Below are 21,800 nucleotides of genomic sequence, written 5' to 3'. Positions count from 1 at the left end.
ACGGAAATGTAAAGTAACTAAACACAACTTTTGTTATTCTCAAGTGTGTTATTTACTAAAATAACATGTTTATATTTTTTGTAAAGAGAACCATAATTATAACAAGTTGATATTGCATTATCTGGGTACATAGTCAGGGTTTTCACTGTGCTGGTGCTTAAATCTGCTCGTCCTGCCTAGATGGAGCCTCTCTATGCAGTCAGTGTGACATAAAAAAAAAATAAAAATCAGATCGGAGATTGAAAAGTATGTTTTTTTTTAAGTGTAGGAAAACTGCAGTAGCCTTTTCTTAGTAAGCTGACTGCCAATTAGCAACTAAAGGCGAGTCTCCAAACAACTTTTAAAAACAACTTTGTCCCTCCAGCCCAGTGGTTCCCAAAGCAGAGGGGCAGTATAATTCCAGGGGGTGTGGTAGAAGTGCATTAAATACATGACCCATTTGGGAAGTATTTAAAGGATTTTATAGCAAAGTTTAATTTGATGATTTTTCTTTGTTCAAGTGTTGAAAAGTTTATTGACTTGGTTTTGTGTTTGTTTTCTTATGTTACCGAATTAGGACAGTTTTTTGTATATTTACTAACCTGAGGACCAACAGGCTGGTCATAATGTGGTAGATCCCTATTTTTAATGTTAGAGAGTCAGTTTAGAGGTATGGTGTAAATGAACTTTAGGTTAATAAGGTATATATAACACAGTTATTAAAAATGTCCAAGTCAATGGAGTTTTCGAACTCAAATCAAAGTTGGCAAAGATGTCCCCCCCAAAAAATGAATGCACAATGTGTTAGAAAACCTTCTTAGGTCCACAGTATTATTTATAAATGCATGATGGATGAGTACAGAGAGCAAAGTAGAAAAAAAATATGGAAACAGGAAAGAAACAAAACAATTCTGACCTTTTCCAAAACTAATGAAAACACAGATCTGAAAACCAGTCAGGAAAGCTGCTAGGAGGGAGACAAAGACAACTTCCAATCACGTTCTGAGTGTGTCCTACATGTGAGGACAACCTCCTGTGCTCTCCTTAAGCTGTTTACAGCTGTTTACTTTTATGTTTAATGTTTACCTTAAGCAGCCCAGGGCATCATGGTTACCAGCAGCAAATGACTTGAAAACATATTCAACTTTATAAAAAAAAAAAAAAAAAAAAAGAAGTAATTTTAATAAGATTGAGATTTTTCAGCAACTAATTTTAATTGCTTAATTACAGTATATAGAGATATTAACCTGTTTTAAATAATAATGTAATCAATTGCATTTTGTTAAATGAATGTTTAAGTAAAATAAAACAGCTCGTATCATTATTTATAATCAGTGTTCACTTTTGGCAGAATTTTGACTTCATATTAGCACAATCCCCTCATCATAAACAACCTAAGGCATAGGATATTCCCATCAAAGCCATTTAAGATATAGAAAAAATCCTGCTAGAAAACCTATAAAGCAATGACTGACGGGAAAACTAATCTTAGTACAAATATTGTAATTTACAATTTAATTTATTGAAATTTTAAATAACCGCTGTTTAAAGCACTGATTGCAGCACAGCCAATTACAGCTAATGCAATCAGCTGCGATGTAATAGTTCTATTTAGTTACCCAAAACCTGTCCTTTCTGACCTCGTCTAAAAAAAAAATATTATACCCGCTTTACTGATACACACCTTATAGACATCTACTCTCAGTTAACGCATCTTTTGAGCAGGATCAGTCTTAAGTTAGATGAGAAGACAAAAACTCAGGCTTGGGCTCCAGTTACAACAGATTAAATTAAGGAAAAGCAACAAGGCATCAGGGCTTTCAGGGTATTTAAAGAAAGCCCCAAGCAGATGCAGAAATTAAGTCATACTTTGAATTAATTTGATAAATAAAAGGTATTTAGGGCTGAAACAATTAAGCAGATTAATCGATCATTGGAATAATCATCAACTAATTTAGTAATCGATTAATCGTTAAATGAAGTATACAGACTTAAAAACATGCCTTTAGTTGACAGAGGGACCCAGTTAGAGCAGTAAATACATCAAAATTGTATTGTAAACGATATATATAAACATTTTCTTCTGCCAATATGTTTTATCCAAAACTCCTCGAGTGGAAACTTTTCAGTTTCACCTGGTTAAATTCTGCGAGCAATCTTATATAAGGAACCTTTTGCTATCCAATTATTAAATGAAAAAATAACCAACAGATTAATCGTTAGTTGCAGCCATAGCTTTCTTATGATGCAACAGTGTAAGATGACTTTGACTAATTTTGACTTGATTTTGACTTTGACTTTGCTTTCAGTGTAAACCACACAACAATGTAAAGTCTGACAGACATCAGCAAACCATATTTTAATAAGAATTGGATTTAAAAAGTGAAATCAATAATAAATCAAATATTTAGTCCGCAAACTGAAAGTTACAAGAAAATTGTTACTATAACAGTGCAAAATATGACCAGATGTGTTATCTGATGTGTTTAGCAGCACAGTTAGCTGCTGGGTTAAGGTGTTGTTGTGAAGTGTGCTTTTCGGTTAGAGATAAGTTGGACTTTTAGAGAAGTGCTTGTGTAACAAGGCTCTGAATGTATGCAGTGAAAGGTACACAGCCCAAACACCAGTGACCATTTAACAGTTTTCAGTGAGATTTTTATCGTTTCTGCACTACATGCCCTGAAATATTGGGATATAATGTTCAGTGAGCAATTTTTCTTGAACCAGTCTGATGAAAAACTGTTACAGGTAGTACCTGTCCCCCTTTTGCAGACAGCTATATCATGCATGTTTCTGTCTATCTATTGAGACAGATGATAAAACATTTTAAAAAGTCTAGATTTTACATGCAATTTTGTTAATCCTGATTTGCTAGCCATTTTCAGGTTAGCAACTGGAAATCCAGATCATTGCATAAAGTCAACATCTCTATTTGTCTAGGGAGGTTCCGCTGCATAAGAGACTAGATCAAGATGAAAACAACACTAAAGCAGGGAGGGTTGCAGGAAGAGACTGGAGGTCCAGCAAAACAACATCAGATATATGTGGTCAGGGATGAAGATCACAGGCTCCAAGCAGAGGGAGGGTCAGGCAGATGGGAATCTGGACAGAGGCAACGAACTGCATACATTCTCCAATTGGTTTAGTTTAGGATCAAGCTTGGCATCCTTCTCTCCTGACCACAGTTTAAGCAACATCTCACCTTCTGTTGACCAAAAACTGTTGAAGGTCTATGTAGAGCAGCTCTGTTGGATTCGGTACTACATCTTCAACCATAGCCTGACCCAGGAGACAGTTCCAGTGATGTGGAAGACCTTCTGCCTTTTTCCCAATACCAAAGAAATCTCATTCAGCAGTACTCAATGACTCTGCACCTGTTGCCCTAACATTGTGAAGGTCCTAGAGAGATATCTATCTATTCACCTTGGCAAACAAGCAGTAATCAGGACTCACTGTAGTTTGCTTATTGCAGTGGAGTTGAAGATACCATCATAGACTTGCTTAAACAAACCCACTGTTATTTAGACAGGGTAGACAGCACTGAGAGGATCAAGCTCTCTGATTCCTCCAGTGCATTTAACACAATTTAGCCCAACTTGCATTGTGAGAAACTTCAGAAGACTCCGATGGGGGCATCAACAGTAACCTAGATCAAATATTACCTGATAAACACACCAGTCTGTGAGACTAGAGGGGTCAATTGTAAACAAACTATAACTGTCCAATTTTAACGCTTTTTTTTATTTGTCCGCCCTCTTCAAATTTGTTGTCCCCCCCAAAATCTTTTAAGTCATGTGACTGACTGACACAAAACTAAAGACAAATCATGATTCTGCACTGCACAGATGATGATGCAGATTTTTTATGCACTATTAATGTATTTAGTACTGTATAATAACTTTCTTGATGAAAAAAAATAATTTAATGATTTATTTTCATTTCCACTAATAAAAAATATTAAGTGCACAATGTGCCTAAGCTATAACACCCATGGTCTGGATAGAGCTGCTGACATCAGTTCTACCTGGGTAAGGTCACATCCCAGACTAAGAGTAATGAGTAACAATGACCAACATTTTTGCACCCAACCTTTCATTGATAACATGTAAATAGTGTGCTTGATTTGTATGCCAATGAGGGTGCAAAATTACACCAAGAGCATGTTTTCACAACCAAAATATTACCAGGACTCTTTATGCTGATTGTATATTGAGGTTGATGCAGATTCATGCAGACCCGAGTAAACATAATTAATTAAAAGATGGACAAATCCAGAATCTCTAGCAGGGGCAAATATTTGGGTTACTTTGGGATCAAAAAAGGATAGCTCCAGTTTTTCTTTTTTTTATTCAAAGAATTTTAACAGTTAAAAAAAAAAAAAAAAGAAGTAATTTTAATAAGATTGAGATTTTTCAGCAACTAATTTTAATTGCTTAATTACAGTATATAGAGATATTAACCTGTTTTAAATAATAATGTAATCAATTGCATTTTGTTAAATGAATGTTTAAGTAAAATAAAACAGCTCGTATCATTATTTATAATCAGTGTTCACTTTTGGCAGAATTTTGACTTCATATTAGCACAATCCCCTCATCATAAACAACCTAAGGCATAGGATATTCCCATCAAAGCCATTTAAGATATAGAAAAAATCCTGCTAGAAAACCTATAAAGCAATGACTGACGGGAAAACTAATCTTAGTACAAATATTGTAATTTACAATTTAATTTATTGAAATTTTAAATAACCGCTGTTTAAAGCACTGATTGCAGCACAGCCAATTACAGCTAATGCAATCAGCTGCGATGTAATAGTTCTATTTAGTTACCCAAAACCTGTCCTTTCTGACCTCGTCTAAAAAAAAAATATTATACCCGCTTTACTGATACACACCTTATAGACATCTACTCTCAGTTAACGCATCTTTTGAGCAGGATCAGTCTTAAGTTAGATGAGAAGACAAAAACTCAGGCTTGGGCTCCAGTTACAACAGATTAAATTAAGGAAAAGCAACAAGGCATCAGGGCTTTCAGGGTATTTAAAGAAAGCCCCAAGCAGATGCAGAAATTAAGTCATACTTTGAATTAATTTGATAAATAAAAGGTATTTAGGGCTGAAACAATTAAGCAGATTAATCGATCATTGGAATAATCATCAACTAATTTAGNTTCTGACTTTAATCTCAGATTTTTGACTTTTTTTTCTCAGATTTCTGACTTTAATCTCAGACTTCTGACTTTAATCTCAGACTTCTGACTTTTTTTCTCAGATTTTTGACTTTTTTTCTCAGATTTCTGACTTTAACCTCAGATTTCTGACTTTAATCTCAGATTTCTGACCTTTTTCCCAGAATTCTGACCTTTTTCCTATATTAAACTGAAATAAAATATTCTAAAATATTTTTTCAGTTTTTTCAGTAGGATCAGATAAAGGGGGAGCATTTCTGGACAGACTTAAAGAATGAATACTAAAAGATAACTGTTAAAAGGGTAAAAGCAAAAGTTGTTTTGCCGATGTTTCAGCGTCTACTACAACTTGCAAAATCTAACAACAAGCTGCAGCTCTGGGGAACACTGGCGAGCCCTCACAATGCAAATCCAACAAGTTGATTAGTGGGAAACGGTGTTTATTCTGATCCAATCAGCAAAGCATCCAGATGTGCACAGAAATGTGCCTCAAACAGCCATGGAGCGGATCACCAATCACCGTCATCTTTGCTGCTGCTCACCTGTGTTTTGACGATGCCTAGCAGAGACCCACTGCATCGGTTCCGCTCTCTTTCCCATATCCCTCCGTCAGTCTCTCTCTTCCCGACACGGGATCACCGATCGGGCGGATTAATGTCGAAATGTCTCAGCGCTCGATGTAAGAAAACCATTCAGACGTCATTGCAACAACCGAGACATGAATGGACTCCTAACGCATTAAAGCTCCGGAGAGTCCTCTGCTATCTGCCGGCTGTCAGGTAAAGCCGACACATACCATCGAGCAGCCAGATTAATGAGTCGGTGGTGTCCAAAGCGCTAGAAGCTGACAGCTCTGTTCTCCACCTGATCTGCAACACGTCTTCCACTGCGGCTCCTTACATCGTTTTCCATTCCCTTTCGTCAGGACGCTGCGTGATGATTCCTCCTGATGGGAGATAGAAAATCCCTTTGCGATTTTATGACCAGGATGAGTTCTTCTCCGGGGTTTTACGGTGTAGTTTACTGGTTTAGTGTGCCATCAACCGGACAACTCCCGAATCCTACCGCGGACTAAACGCGGGCACCCTTATTCCGATAATTAAGCCCATCCCAGGAGACGTTTCCCATCGAAATATGCGCCATAACTCGCTATTCCGCTTCCTGCGCAAACGCCGTGAATGGCTCCTTTTACGTTCTTCTAATGGCTTTGTACACAGTATGCTGTGGCCACTTTGGGAATCTTGCGGAGAAATGGCGCCACCAGTGGTTTGTGGATCCATGGAGCCGCCAGCTGGTTCACTGTGAGCTCACAGGTTGCCGCTCCCCTCTCTGACGTCATCCAAGAAGAGCCGCCGGTGTTCCGACACGGCGTCAATTATTTGTTTGCTTTTTTGTCTCTGTCAGAGAAAAATATCTTTCCTAGGGACAACTATTCAAAAAATGTTAATAATTTTTAGCAGAAACAACAGCATAGTGGAACAACCCCTCAAAGTTATGCGCATGCGCACGACCTATCGCAGTGTTTTCTGGCGTTTTTTCTCGTTGCCATAGGGACGACATAGCGATGCAGGCATACTTGGAGGATATAAAACGAACAATTACGTTAAAATAAATGAAAAATAACCCTACATTTATCTCAGAAATGTTTTTTTTTTATTACCTTTTGGGAAATGTATATTAGTTGTTGTTATGTGAAAATTGCTATAAACCCCAGGTCTAGGCAAAACATTTTCTTGCACCTGATGGGTTGCATCGGGCTTGGGTGAATAAATAACAAACAAACAAAAAATAAACAATTACACCAAAATGTCTGAACAGAATAGAGAGATTACTTATCAGTTCACCCATAAGAAAATAATAGCCAACAAATTACAACACAATCTTACAATTACATACAATTGTACAATTTACATACATATATATATATATATATGTGTGTGTATGTGTGTGTGTGTGTGTATATATACATATATATATATATATATACATAATATTGTTAGTTATCATTAATGATAAGTATACATTTACCCAGTATAGAAAATATACTGTTGCTGCTTTGATTATTTACAATTTTGACAGATATATAACTTTATTTAATTTTAAACTTGAATCTGGACTTTACTCATGTTAAATGTGGTGAATATAGGATTGCTGTAGATATACTGACTTGAAATAATGCTCCATATTGCCAGAAAGTTTTTGTGAGAAAATCCATGTACTCCCCCCCTTTTTTTCAAGCAAGCAGATGGTACATCCCAGTCTATCCTGCTCTCTTCTTGTTCCCCTCCCTCCTGCTCTCAGTGTCCTCCATCTCTCTGCTGTCGCTCATTTTCCTATACTAAGGACATCTTCACTTCCAAAGCTGTTCCTTCTCCTCCATCCAATTATTCAGATAATTTCTACCCAACTGTTTGTAAGGTAAGCAGCAATCTTTTTTATCCTAAAACGAAACACAGCTGGATTCAAACATTTTTGTTAGGATGCTGCAGCTTGCATTTTCTGTCATTCAAACTGCTGTGATGCATTCTCTCTTAACCATATTTATATCTTTTTATATACCTCGTTTCATTTTTTATTTATTTCTTAAACTGCTGCAATCTTTCCTCCATCTTGGCATCCATTTATAGCACATATGACTCATGAGGTTTTGCAGTCAGACCGTGGACAAGGCAGACAAATATATGAAACGTTTTACGTTTGCATCTACCTGTTCCTTTTTCAGAATCAACAACAAAAAGGTTCAATAAAGTGAAAAGAATTTTAGCAGTATTACTCCTGCATCCATTACTGAATTACATGGTTGACCCTTTTAACTAAAGAAAAAAGAAAAAAAAAAGCTTAACACAGGAAGCTGCTGTGATTGTGATTATTTCTACAGTGGGAGGTTATGTCACCGCAGCTGTGACCTTAATAAACATTTTCCTGTTCTTATGGGAAATAGGGTACTTCCATCAATGCCATTTTTTCCCCCCAAGGTCATATTTCAGGCTTCACCACGTTATACTTTGCTTTCAGGGCCTTTCATTCTCAGTTCACAGCAGAGCACATAGCATGGTAACAGGGGGCAATCTAGAAGGGTAATTTGTCTGTTTGCTGTTTCTCATCGGTATAGCAACACCTTCTAAAGACTATTCCTGACCAGACCACACCTGGGTTCCTGAATACATGGAGGCCAAAGCCAAGGCTGGGGCTTCAGCGCCCAAGGCCACATCCAAAGCAGAGAAGAAGGAGCCAGCACCACCGCGCAAGGCGGACCCGGCCCCTGCGGCCCCTGAGCCCGAGAATCCACCTCCATCCCAGGATGGGGCAGCAGATGCTGAGTCAGCAGCAGCAGCAGCAGGTGACAAGGCCTCTGGTAGAGACTCTCTGGAACACCTGAAACCCTTTCTTATTGGTGGTGCCGTTATCGCTGCCGGAGCTATTTTGCTGGGAGCACTGCTGCTGGCAAGGAGAAATTAAAACCAATCTAAAATAAGAATATTGTTGACTGGTTCACAGACTTTTTTTGGTTTGATCAGCAATGGGGAGACACAGCAGTCTGTGCTTTTTTTATCTTTTGTTGTCCTGTTCAGATTTTTCTTTTGGCCTGCTTTAATGTGTAATGCATCAACCTATGTAATGTTTGATCAAGGCTTTATATGGAACATAATTATAATAGATGAACGCATGAAGTTGCTACAATACTGCATATCAAATGTATTTAGTACATAAAAAATGCACAGCATAGCATAACCTCCAGAATCATCTAAATGTAATTTAATCTAATACTTTTTGCAGCTTGTACAAAAAATGGGCATAGAGTTTCATTGTTTATGAATTCTTAGTTTATTTTGCTTAAAAGTCCTGAAAAAATGTATTCTCTGTATCAATTATGTCCCAGGACCCTGAGTTTTAAGTTTTTATTTCCTTATTGGAGTAAATGAGTTAGCGGAAGGAGGATAAAGCTTTTTAATGTGAGTGAGCTGCATATTTTGGCCAAGGAAACGCCTTAGTGTTTCAGAATAAACAAGAATAGGCATGGGTCTGTGATCTAACGAAGAGTGACCTTTGATGAGCGATTATGGGTTTGGAAACAGAAGACTACTGCATAAAGACTTAAAACAAGCAAAATGCATTTAACAGCAGTATGTGGGAGGCAAAATAATACGAGATAAAGGCCTTATTCAGTTTTAATTAAAATCAAACCCATATATTTTGGCTAATTCACTTTTGGAATTCATGATCTTAGTGGGCTGGGATTTTTTTTTATTCCAAGCTAGCAAACATTAGAACATACCAGCATGACACGGCTGAAAAAAGGAAATACAAAGGGTTTTGGATCTTGTCAAATAATCTAAAAAATCTATAACCTTTCACATGTCTCAACACAAACAGTTCTGATATTTACCTCTGTTTACATCGAACTTCTGACACTATATTACATAAGGGTTACAATGGGCCAAAAGGCTACTGTCAAAATATCAGAGTTGTTTTTATTTTTCCTCTGCTCTTCTCACGTTCTCGGATGCAGAAACAACATTAATGATATAAAAACATTATATATTTACAGGAGCATGAAAGCAATGTGTATATTTGCTGTCATTCATTTAAAAGGGGGGAGGAAAAAAACGTACATTTCTTACTGCTTAAACTCATATGTACAGCTGTTCACAGAAATTTCTGCTTGCATCGTATAACTCATCTAGTTGACTCTGACCTGTAGGTAGAAGGTTAGTTCTTACACACACACTTTTAGTGTTTAGTTAAAACAAATATTACACTGTTTAGACCAAAAAGTTATCTATACACATTCAACACTCGCCACAACTTCCCTACTACGATCAAAAAAATAGTGTGCCGAAAAAAAAAACAAAATAAAAAAAAAAACAAATGACACTTTACATTGTATAATACAGTGTATTTAAAAAAAAACTAGAAAAGAATATTCCTATTTTCATAATTTCAAAAGCGTATAAATGCAATAATTCAGGTAGGAGTCCTCATTTAGCATATGTGCTGTAGCATATAAAATTACATAGATGATGTAATAATGTATGATGTTACTGATGGCTATAATAGTGATGATATTTATCAAGGTGACTGTGATGATGATAATGATGGATATGATCTATATATTTTTTATATTTTTAGACATATCTTCCTTATGCACACTCCCCTCTGCTTTTAACCATCGAAGTGTAAAAGAAAAGACTTCTAAAACCAACATTATTAAAGACAGTGAACCAGACAAAGTGGTCATTGCTTTTTTCTTCATCTTCTGTAAGGACTTCTAGTTCATGTTGGGTTGGATTGAGTTAAGAAAATAGATGAAGTATTTAAAATGTGGTAAAAATCAAAAGTTACACTGGGCTACAAAAAACACCTTTTGCTGGGCACCGCTTTGTTTGATCTCTTCTCAGCCATGGATGCAACTGGATGCGGATTAACATCTTGTGTTGTTAAGTTAGTAAGTGGGGGCATAAAAATATTGAAAGCATTGGCTTGAATTAATGCCAATGGTAATTTTGAGGTAGCCTCCAAAATCAAAGGCTAATTTCAGGGCTGCCAACTTTTCACCAAACCTTGGGGTGAGATTTCGAAATAGTTTTGACAGGAAACCCTGTCAGGATACGATCAACAGGCTATGAGGACAGGTGCAGCTATAGGTTGGAGGTTTTCAGAGGATTTAACCGAAACAAAGTGTCAGAATGTGGAATTTTTATAGCACAGTAAATGTTACTGAGTAACAATAAGTGATATGTAGTTATGGAAAATGTTTCTCACAATATACATTATTTTCTATATTCTGGTGATTTTTAGAGAATTGAAGAATGAGCCCTGCTGTAATTCTTCCATCTTAAATATACTGTAAACTAAGAATTTTACAACTTTGTTTATTAATTATTCTCTTCAGTTTAAGTAAAATAAACAATGGGAAACTGGCACTAATACAGGAACCAGTGCAATGGAAACCCATGCAAACTACACTGTTTATGAATATTTGGTAATAGGCTAAGGATTAAAAAGCTTCATTCATTATGTTATTATTTTTTTCTTACAATTGACAAAACAATTCAGACCTTCTAAGAAGCTGTAGATTTGATAAAAACTGACCATGACAGCAGACAGCACTTCTCTGGGTGTTTCATTTGGAGAATGTAATTGAAATTAAGTTAACATATTCAATGGACCAAAATAAGGATAAATTAATAGGATAAGTAATAACAAAACGAGAACATCCCTGTGTTTCTCCCTTTATGAATCCTTGATAACTGAGTTGTTCTGCACATCCTCTCTGTATGTGGTTGGTCTTTTCTTGGGTGGCGGATCTTTTGAAAAATAAAATGCAATGATTCTTTTTTCTTTTTGTGGAGCTTCTATGGGTTTGAGAAGCAAACCTGAACTCAAGTGATAGATTGCTTAAAATCTTCAATAATTTACAAAGATAATTATCCTAGTGCCCTTGAGATAAGATAAAAATTAAAATGACATACCTTGTAAGAACTGTTTTTGTTCAATATCTGGTACAGTGAACAGGTGGGAACGTAGACTAGATATGAACCTGGCATGTCCTTGTGTGTTAACTCTAAGGTTGTATTAAAAACGCAGAATGGATTTTGATCACCATGGTATTTTTATACTTAAATAAGTGGAACAGAGTTGAGTTTTAATGTCTGTCATTTTCTAGTGTGAGACATTGGGAATATAGAGTGAGAGCGTGTGAAGACACTGAGATGGGTGAGTCTCACTCCCAATGGGTGAGAGTTGACAACCCTGAATTTCTGAAATGCTTACGCTTGTCTCATATAGGGTGGGATCAAACTTTGAAAGAATTTAAAAGTGGAGCACTTTGATAGCTGCATTACACGTGATTACAGCTAGTAATCACGTGTTATGAAGCTGAAATGATCACTATAAAAAAAAAAAGGATAAAATGAAAATGTAAAATATACACATAGGAATGTAATTAGCTAGTTTGGGTAAATACATTTATAGTTCGCACAAAAAAAATAATAATTAAAAATTACATTGAAAACAGATTTACATTTCTCATTACTGTGGAAATCTCTCCGGTTTTCGTTACTGATGAATATTCCCTCTTTTATTTTGGAAGAATCTGAACCGGAAGTTGTTCGTCGACCGTCCATCCATCCAGGTGGTAACGAGAGGAGAGCTAGCTTTCTCCGGGTGACATATTCCATTAGCGATTCCTGGTTATAATACGGGTCACTTTTGGTGACGGTGAGTTGCAAGTTTGTCCGTGTAAATTGGCCGTGGAAAGACTTGTTTTTCAAGTAATTGATACCATACGGCAATGTTACAAAAGATGTGCTCGTGGTGATGCTAACCTTAGCTCAATGGATGAAGCTCCTTTTACCAGTCTAAATTATTTCATGAAACCTTCAAAACATTATTATTATTATTATTTTTGGAGGGCTGGTGGGGGGGATTCCAGGAGGAATTTAAAACCCTAGCTATGTAAATTTAACGTATTGTTACTGCAGGTGTAGCTGCTGTTAGCAAGATAAGTTAGCAACAAGCTGTGATGTCGCTTCACTTTTTTTTTTTTTGAGTCGCAGGGATTCATTCGTCTCGGGGAAAAAGGCCTTATCAAACTAAGAAAAATGTTATGATCTATAGAGTTAAGTTAATGTGGTTTCAACGTTCTGTAATTTAATACCTTGCATTCTACCTTCAGTTAGGTGGATTTAATGATATTTAAAAACTCAATGTGGCATTGGATTCCTAAACAAGTCTTTAAATCCTTGGAAGGCCTAGTCTTTTTATTAGGATGTAACTACAAGTTAGAAAAGGTCCCTGTTAAATTATCTGGCTTCCATAAACAACCTTTATCCTGGACATTAGCTTATAAACGTACCCTTTCCCCTCATAACTGCTGTATTTGGAGTAACCAAAATATATGTTTCAAGCATAAATCCCTATTTCTTATGAACTGGGTGGATAATATATTTGTAAAACAATTATTTAATCAGAATAGTCAACTGTTTAATTATGGTGAATTTCTTTATAAATATAACTTCTCTGTGACGCCTAAAGAATTTGCGTTTCCGGCAGGTTTGAAATGTCTTATTTCAACCTCAGGTAGCGTCCATGTCCAATATCCCCGATTTCCAGAGTTATTTATGGTAAATCAGATCCGTTCCTTAGCATTAAAACTGGAAATAAACACAGAGAAATCATCCAGAGGAATACTATTAGCAAACCTGCATCAATCTTCTTTTGGAATAATCTTTATTCAGATATTGATTGGGAACATACATGGTTGTTGCCAAGAAGGTTTTTTTCTCTCAAAGTACAGAAGGTGTCCTTTAAAATTCTACACAGATGTTACCCTGTTAATTCTTACATGAATAAATATTTTCCAAATATTTATCCTCACTGTTCCTTTTATCATGGTGAACAAGAAACATTAACCCACCTATTTTGGGAATGCTCTTTCAGCTAAATGTATTGATGTTGTCCACCGTTACGTACTCGTATGAATAGCGTGATGTTGATCCTCTGCAGGCAATCAACAATGATTATCCCGGTGAGGTGCTTCACTTGTGGGAAGATTGTGGGCAACAAATGGGAAGCTTACCTCGGCTTACTTCAAGCAGAATACACAGAAGGGTAAGATTTCGATGTATTTCTATCTGCAATACATCTTTTAATTATATTATTTTTGTTCGGCACAATTTGTTGGAATAAATACAATGTGATATGAGATGTTTGATTTACTCTCCATATTTATTAGGTGTCACTGATGTAATTTCCCTCTTTCCTTTGTAGTGATGCCCTTGATGCCCTGGGCCTGAAGCGGTATTGTTGTCGAAGGATGCTCCTGTCTCACGTGGATCTCATTGAGAAGTTGCTAAATTATGCTCCTCTTGAGAAATAACCTAAAATGGCTTTATGGACTTTGGGCCGTCAAGATTAGGAGCAAAAACCCTGAATAGGACTTGGAATATTTTCTAAATAAAATTCTTTAAGCATATATTTTTTTTGTGCCTATCTTAACTAGCCTTTGAACTCCAGTCTGATATTTACTCATCATTAAGCCATCAATTAAAAGATGTACATCATCTACAAAGTTATAAATCACAACTGTTTAAAATAGAGGATGATTAAACCCAATGGTGCTTTATGGTTAGTGTCTGATATACAGAAAAAAAATGCACACAAGTAATTTAGGTACTTTAATTAAAGATTGTGACAAAAAGTCTTTGAAGGATTTTGTTTTTCAGTTTGTAGTTTATACAAAACAGGAAGGAAAACTTTTACAAGTTATTAACACATGTCCATTCATGCAAATGTCCCTATTGTACAAAACAATGTACAGGCCATTTTTAACTTTTACAACGAATGTATTAGAGGCACGAAAAAAAAAACAAAAAAACATTTCACACTTTGAAGTTAAGATTCCTTATGATTATTATACAGCTTGGTGCAAAATTCGAAATGCCTTTCTGGTTCGGTCAACATCACCCTAGAAAAGAGATGGGATGGAGAAAACATTGAAAAGTCAGTGTTACATTTCTAATATGGAGTGGAAAAAAGTTAAGCTTAAAAATAGTTTCAGGCTGTATGCCAGCATTTCCTTAATTTATGCAAACCTCTACATACACCATCTTGATAAGGATTTTCAGTTTGTCTACATGAAAGGTACTATATATCATACTTATGTTTGAAATATTGTCTTTGGCAATACAGAGTATGCATTTATGGATTATATGTTGGACTGGTAATAGCTAAAAAAAAAATAAAAAATAAAATTTCTGATTAGAGATTAGATTCAAACTGGTCAAACCTGATTGATCCTTTTTTCTCCCTTATGTTTTAATAAAAGAAAAATGCATTACTTTCAAAAATTAGCTTTTATGTCAGTCCTCCCCTCTGGGAGGTGACTATTTAAAAGGCAACAAATTCAAGCTGTGAAACTTGCTAGTAAAGCAGTCTGGTTTCTCAAACAATGAAAATATAACACTAAATGTTTGCGACTAGTGGTCTCACAGAGAGATAGTTAATCAGTTATGAGTAGATATATCTTACAGGTGATGAACAGCTATAACAAATTTCCAGATTAAAAAAAAATGTATCCTCACAAACAAAAGATCAACCTACTAATTATTTGTTGTTCTCTCCCCCCCCCCAACCCAACTTGAAATAAATACATTTTTCTTCTTTGTGATAATCCCTCTCCCTGTGTGGGGGCTGTATACTCGTCTTAGGGAGGCCTGAACATAGTGTATGGGTTTATCGGAATAGTGCAATCCGAGAGTACACAAGCTGTCAACATGATAATTGCTGTCTTAATAATGCTTGCAGTAAAGAAGGAGCTAGGAAAAGGAAGCAGAATGCCCCCCTCATTTAGCATAGGGACCTTCAAATGTTCCTACATGGTGCATTGAAGCTATATTTCTACCCACAGTCCTTTGAATAAAAAAAATGTGTAAGCATAGCCCACCCCACAGAGTTGAACAAAAATACATTATTTTCTTGAGTACTATATGCGACATGCAAATGTGCACACCATATGTTTTTTTTTTTTTTTTTTAAAGTGTTCTTCAGCTATTTACATTTGCCTAGCTTGTTTTTAAAATCAGTTTTGACAATCATAATTCATCTGTATTTCTGTCGCATTATGACATTAAGTTGAAGCCTTTCTGGATATGGCACAGCAGTCCAGAGTTCCGTTCTTTCGCACAATAGTGTTCTTACTGTTAATGTCATGAAAGGTAAAAGGAGACGCAGGATCAATAAACTGATGAATTCAGATGGAGCCAGAGAATATCCATTGCTGCCATTTAAGACAACATTAAAAAAGAGAAAAGGTTGCTGTCACTGTGCTGTCCGAAAAAGGCCACTTCCTATAAGCCGAGTAAAAATGATCTTGCCCTGCCTCAAAACTCCTTGGTCACAATCAGAGGACATGGATTTGCTGTTTACATGCCGCATTCAATATAGGTGCTTCCTTGAGGCGGTGTATAATAACAGCTCTACTTAGACCTGTCTTTGCTAATCAGTTTTTCAGGTTCGGGAAGGGCTGCTGCCCCCGAGAGAAAAATGTATGATTACTCAAAGATGCATTGAGCAAAATAAAAAGTTTTGTATGATTCTGCTGAAGGTATAGCATTATAGCCTTTACAAGCTCAAAGTTATTTTTGTATATGAAGCTTTAAAATTACCTCGCTGACTTGAATTTCACAGAGGGTAACCTGGCAAAAACATTTGTTGAGAATTACAAATACACTCAGTGTATTAGCCATATAACTTTATTGTATACAGTCCATCTAGTTTATTAATTCAATTCACTTCTGTTTATTTATATAGCTCCAATTAACAACACATGTCATCTCAAGGCACTTTACAGTTCACCAGATCATACAGTCAAATTGATTCAAAGTTTTCTAAGGAAAACTACCGGTAGTTGATTGCATCGACTCATTGACTCTTCAGCAATCCCTATACACTAAGTGTGATTGTCACGACACTGTCAAGGAACGCCATGGACAGCAGAAATATGTAAGAGGAGGAGAGTTTTGTGTCGGAGGTCGTGGATAAGTCTCCTCTGTCATACATTTTTTATTTAAAGGGAGGAAAAATGGGGACGAAGATGATCTGGAAGAGGACGCCAGGGAGGCAGAAGCTTCGTTTGGTGTAGAAGGCTTACAGCCGTACATGTTTGAGGCCTTGCCTCGCAATGCTGCCAGTTCTTTTAGCTCTACGCCTGCCGAACACACAGACGTCCATCCCCGTGAACTCTATTTCAACCGTTGGGTATATTACCTGCGAAATATGAATCAGATCCTATGACCGAAAAAATTTGATTGACAGATGACTGTTGATATATGTTATTGGCCGAATTTAAGTGTACAAGCTGACATAAATAACAGAAAAAAACACAGATTTGAAGACAGGATTTTTTTTTTTTAATAGAAATTTTCTAAATTTTGGGACAATATCGTCTGATAAAGAGTACATTTATATTCATGTTTTAACCAGAATGATTTCACATTTAAATATGATTTTCGACTTTAACAGCAGCTTTCCCTTTTAGTACCGGCCCTCGGCAAAGAGCAGAACTAAAGCTGAGGTATGTGTGCTATATGTTGTTTCAATTTGAAATATTATCCATCATATTATTTATTGCTCCATTAAGTACAGTCCAACCTACAGTACACAAGAAAAAAATCCAACCAATGTATCCAGTAGGTTGTTAAATTGTGAGAAACTTACCGACTTAGTGGTATCTGTCCCTGTGATCTCTGTGTCGCTCTCGGTCTCTCGAGCGCTCCCTGTCCCTCTCTTCACTGCTGGTACGCTCCCTGTATCTTCGAGATCCTCCAACACTTTTCCTGTCATATGCATCATCTCGTTCCCTGTACCTCTCCCTGGCACGCTCTCTGTCACGTTCTCTGTCACGCTCGTAGTCTCTCTCTCGCTCGTGGTCTCTGTCACGCCCCCTGTCGCGGTCTTTTTCTCTGGAATGTCGGCTTTGCCTGGAAAATGAAATAGAATGGTTGCTAAAGATTGGGAGGACAAAACAGATGTTATTCAATAGGGAAGAACAACAAATATAAATACAGACTTGGGGCTATAGTCCCCTTGGATTGAGAACAAACAGTCTTTAAGGGAGGTGACAAGAGCTTGACAGTATTCATCTTCATACACTCTGGACTCCTTGATGATGGAAATAGCAGTTATTAGCGTTTCCATGGCCATATGCACGTCTCCTGCAATGATATGAAGAAGGTTTATGATTAATAAAATAGCGTTAATTTGAATGATACTGTTTGGTTACTAGGATGTAACATAAGAATATATTTGAATCCGAGTCAGTCTTCATGACTGGACAGAATCAATAATTTCTGTTTTTTGTAAAGTGGCTTCAGATAATAGTCGTTGCGATAGCTACATAAATAAACAAACTTAAAACTATTTGGAATTGAAAGTGGAAAAATGTTCCCCTCAATATAGCACCACTAATTTAGATGATCCACCTGGAAATAAAAGTTTGTCCTCTATAGCTTTAACCTTAAAGGTATAGTGGAAGATTTTCGTAAATTTTTGAAGACCAGAACTCTCTGCTTTAAATATCAAAATGCACATGGACAACCCTTTTACCCCTTCTCAAGAGGTAACGCCTATTAAACGCAAGTGAGAGCACGCACAAGCCCATTTCCCCTTGTGCACGCTCTGTTTAAAAGTTGTTTGCATCGCTCATACAAGCTTACTTTCCAAAACAAGATTTGCAACTTTTCCACTATGTCAGACTCATCACCAGTAAGTGAAAATGGGGACGAGCACATAGGCCCTACGTAAACATATCACGAGAATGATTGACAATTAGGAGGACCACTTATTTTGATGATCTACCTGGAAAAAGAACATCCTCAACTATAACTTTAAAATTCACATCCTTCCAAAAATGATTTCACTACCAAAAAAAAGTATTTTCAAACTGAAATAACATTTGCAGTTTGCTATGTACTCATAGATTTTTTCAAATAAAGTGTCAAGTTATTTTTGCATTTCTTTCTAAATCGGATAATCGTTTCTTACCAGATGCAGCTCCTGAAACAGCCTTAGTTATTGCACTGCTGGCAATTGCTCTGTTTCTGTTCATCTGCTCCTCATAGTCTCCATTTTCACTGTAAGATGTTTGCCTGGAAAACCAAAACAATGTTGCGAGTTTTAGACTGAACTTTATTCACAAAATTGAACTTAACGTTATACTATACTTTATGGTGTTCTTTACACTGTTGTATGATAATTTAGGCCTTGAATATTTTCTGTGACATTGGATATTAGCAGGCAAAGTGCGCTCACTCACTTTTTTTCGGTGTGTGACTTGCTGTTCTGCCCGTCTAGCGGCAGGTTGAAGAAAGGCGGGTTTATGTGCAGCTCCGGAGGAGAATGACCAGGGATTTGCCCAGGATGCGGAGGGAAAACAGGAGGTGGGATTAGGGGAGGAACCATTGGTGCCATGTGTGGGAACAGTGGAGGTGGCTGCCCGAGAAAAGGAGTGGGAGGTGAGGGAAACATGTTTGCGAATGGGTGTGATGGGAAAAGTGGCGGAGGAACAGGAAGAGCACTCATTTCTTGTGAAGGCGTTGTCGTTTGAGTCTTCTCAACAAAATCGGAATCTCTAGAACCCAGTCGAGCACGTAGGGGTATACCTGCGAAAAACAATATTCTGTCAAAATCAAGTCATACTGGCATTATGTATACATTATTTGGTGTTTTTTAAGCTCCTGCGTAACTTACGTTTATTTGCAATGCCTTCAAACACCGAAAGATTCTGCTGAGTTGCAAAGCGACATTGTATCTTTTCCCCATTAATGCAAAACTGTGGCATTTTTTCTAGCAATATTTTTAATGACTGTTCTGAAGCTACCACCACTTCTGCATAGCTGTAACACAGGAAACAGCAAAGTGGTCAATGCTGCATCAGAAAAATATATGTTCACATAAGCTTCCATAAATACATTTTTTATGTTTTCTCTATAATTTATAAAGTATATTTTTTTAAACATTCACCCTCTTGACTGGCCATTAGCTTTGTTTTCAGCAAATTTGATGTCTGCAATGTCTTTAACTCCCAGTTTTTGGGCCAGGCTTTTGAGGTCGTGGTCGGATGTCCACTGCAAGGAGGAGAAGATTTGGAGGGAGAGAATGATGAGAGGACAGAACGGATAAAGTAATTTCTGACAATTTGTAGAGGAAATTTTACACTATTCTATAAAGAAAGGATAACTGACAATAAAACAATACAAGACAGAGTAAACCTTTAGCTGCATTTATGTACATTAACACAATTATTCCAAATATATATATATATTTTTTATATTTTCTCAATATTTTAACCAACACTTTGTAATCTCTTATCTACATATGTCTGCAGAGATAAGAACACAGATCTATTTAAATATTTGTTAAGGAAGCTCACCCATATACACTTTGATTACACTCACTAAATTTATTTGAGATCTTATCTATCATTAACCTTATTTCTAACCTAATGTTTTATTGTTTTTGGAGAAACTTTGAAACACTGGTCAAAATCTGTTGTTTTTCTTTTTAAACGCTCAATAGCAAAAAAACATCCAACTGGTGACTATAGGTTGCATACAGAAATTGTCAGTATATATATATATATATATATATATATATATATATATATATATATATATATATATATATATATATATACAGAAATAATAAGCTGCACTCTTTTAGCCTTTTAAACAAAATAAAAGATGCTTTCTTTTTATCAGTTCTATCAGCTTGAATGCAGAGAGGATTCTACTTACCCAGGGAAAATTCCCAACATATATAGACAGGTTTCTCGCTCGTTTTCCTTCGTTTTGTGCTGTCTTATCAGTTATATCTTCTTCTTCTCCAAAAGCCTTTTTGGTGGAAACTGGTTTACTAGAAACTTTTTTGTCTTCGTCAACGGTCCCAGTTAAGACTGCATCAAAGAGTTCATTCGCTTCAGTAACTTTATCCAAATCCTACGGAGAGAAATGTAACAAATAAATCCCATGCAGTGTTGTCTTCTCTATCAGATACTGCACATAATCTGTACCACTAAAACTGCCATGCCAGCACCTACAAATATGGAAGAACAGCACTTCAAAGAAACTGAAGCTATTCAATTAAGTTCCAGTGAAAATTGGCCAATATCAGTATGTCAGATAACATATATAAAAAAAATATGTGCATGAGTTTAATAAGTCCCCTCGTTCTTTTGTAATTACTATGCTTTCATTAGCTTTCATAACCTTTAAGACCTTGGGCACCAATATCTGGATCAGACGTGCGCAACAGCTGCGGCCAGGTTCCATCTAACAGGGTTAATATAAAACTGGGAATAAACTATGAATTAAATATATAAGGTGATCATATGAAAAACGTTTTTCTGTGCCAATGAACGCTTATTAAAATTTTTATGAACGTATGGGGGAGTCAGATACTTGTCGAGGAAATACGCTTAAAGTTTCCTGGTGTAGAGCATGCATCACAGCACTAATAGACTGATAAATGTTGTAGCCAGACTTACCTCATCGCTTGGATACAGGTCACTGTACAGATCGACGTTTTCACTTTTCGAAGTACTCGGTCCTTTTGCAGGTTGTGCAGCAGCCATCCCGACAGTCGGCCTCCGATACAACCTACTATCCTAACCTTAGACCCTTTGTAAACTGTAGCCGTTTTTTTCTTGATTTATTTCTTCAAACCGGTTCCGTCCGCATCGTTACACAGGTGTAACTAAAGGCTAATTTTACCAACAGCCCCCCCCCTTCCCGTTTACTAAATAACTTATTGTGGCATTAACGTTGCTAGCTAACGGTAGCTAACACTCCGTTCAGGGTTTGTGACAACACAAGCGTAGCTATATTATACACACAAAAAAGAGAAAACTATCACCCAGTTTGAAGAGTCACAGATCAACCGTTCGTCTGCCAACGCAAACGTATTTGAATTTAAGCTATAGCATGCTCGCTTGGTCTGCTAATGCTAATTTTTTTAATCGATGAAAACAGGAGCCCGTACCGGAAAGCTACCGGTTGCAAACAAAATATATAATATGGTTCCTACTTCTTAAATTCTACCCCTGTTAACTTACGTTGAAACTGTAAATTGGC

The 21,800-nt window shown here is 36.6% G+C and overlaps 3 protein-coding genes across 6 annotated transcripts in view; 1 reads left to right on the top strand and 2 right to left on the bottom strand.

Annotated features, from left to right (window-relative positions):
• Window positions 1-6,441, bottom strand: part of dagla (diacylglycerol lipase, alpha) — a 42,240-nt gene extending 35,799 nt beyond the window's left edge. For 2 of the 3 annotated variants that reach the window (XM_015401969.1, XM_015401971.1), the window contains exon 1: window positions 5,712-6,441. The gene's annotated coding sequence lies outside the window, so the exon portion shown is untranslated. The remainder of the gene's footprint in view (window positions 1-5,711) is intronic. The other variant, XM_015401970.1, reaches the window with a different exon arrangement.
• Window positions 6,442-12,267: 5,826 nt separating this feature from the next.
• On the top strand, window positions 12,268-14,548 carry polr2l (polymerase (RNA) II (DNA directed) polypeptide L, 7.6kDa). The gene is made up of 3 exons (XM_015401975.1): window positions 12,268-12,390; window positions 13,678-13,782; window positions 13,942-14,548. The coding sequence occupies exons 2-3, from the start codon at window positions 13,688-13,690 to the stop codon at window positions 14,048-14,050; spliced, it is 204 nt and encodes a 67-aa protein (XP_015257461.1). The 5' UTR covers window positions 12,268-12,390; window positions 13,678-13,687; the 3' UTR covers window positions 14,051-14,548.
• Window positions 14,416-21,730, bottom strand: cpsf7 (cleavage and polyadenylation specific factor 7). Of its 2 annotated transcripts, none has more exons than XM_015401972.1 (9): window positions 21,215-21,728; window positions 20,466-20,666; window positions 19,693-19,796; window positions 19,420-19,565; window positions 18,986-19,331; window positions 18,715-18,818; window positions 17,741-17,885; window positions 17,389-17,651; window positions 14,416-14,638 (listed from the first exon to the last, which is right to left on the bottom strand). In XM_015401972.1, the coding sequence occupies exons 1-8, from the start codon at window positions 21,299-21,301 to the stop codon at window positions 17,393-17,395; spliced, it is 1,392 nt and encodes a 463-aa protein (XP_015257458.1). In that variant the 5' UTR covers window positions 21,302-21,728; the 3' UTR covers window positions 14,416-14,638; window positions 17,389-17,392. The 2 variants fall into 2 exon arrangements, with proteins under 2 accessions (XP_015257458.1, XP_015257459.1); XM_015401973.1 differs by lacking the exon at window positions 14,416-14,638 and adding an exon at window positions 16,411-16,938 and having other exon boundaries at window positions 21,215-21,730.
• Between the last annotated feature and the right edge of the window lie 70 nt (window positions 21,731-21,800).

Source organism: Cyprinodon variegatus, unplaced genomic scaffold (genome assembly GCF_000732505.1).
Source record: "Cyprinodon variegatus isolate N-32 unplaced genomic scaffold, C_variegatus-1.0 Scaffold1279, whole genome shotgun sequence".
Classification (NCBI taxonomy): domain Eukaryota; kingdom Metazoa; phylum Chordata; class Actinopteri; order Cyprinodontiformes; family Cyprinodontidae; genus Cyprinodon; species Cyprinodon variegatus.
This window is presented reverse-complemented; position numbering and strand designations above follow the sequence as displayed.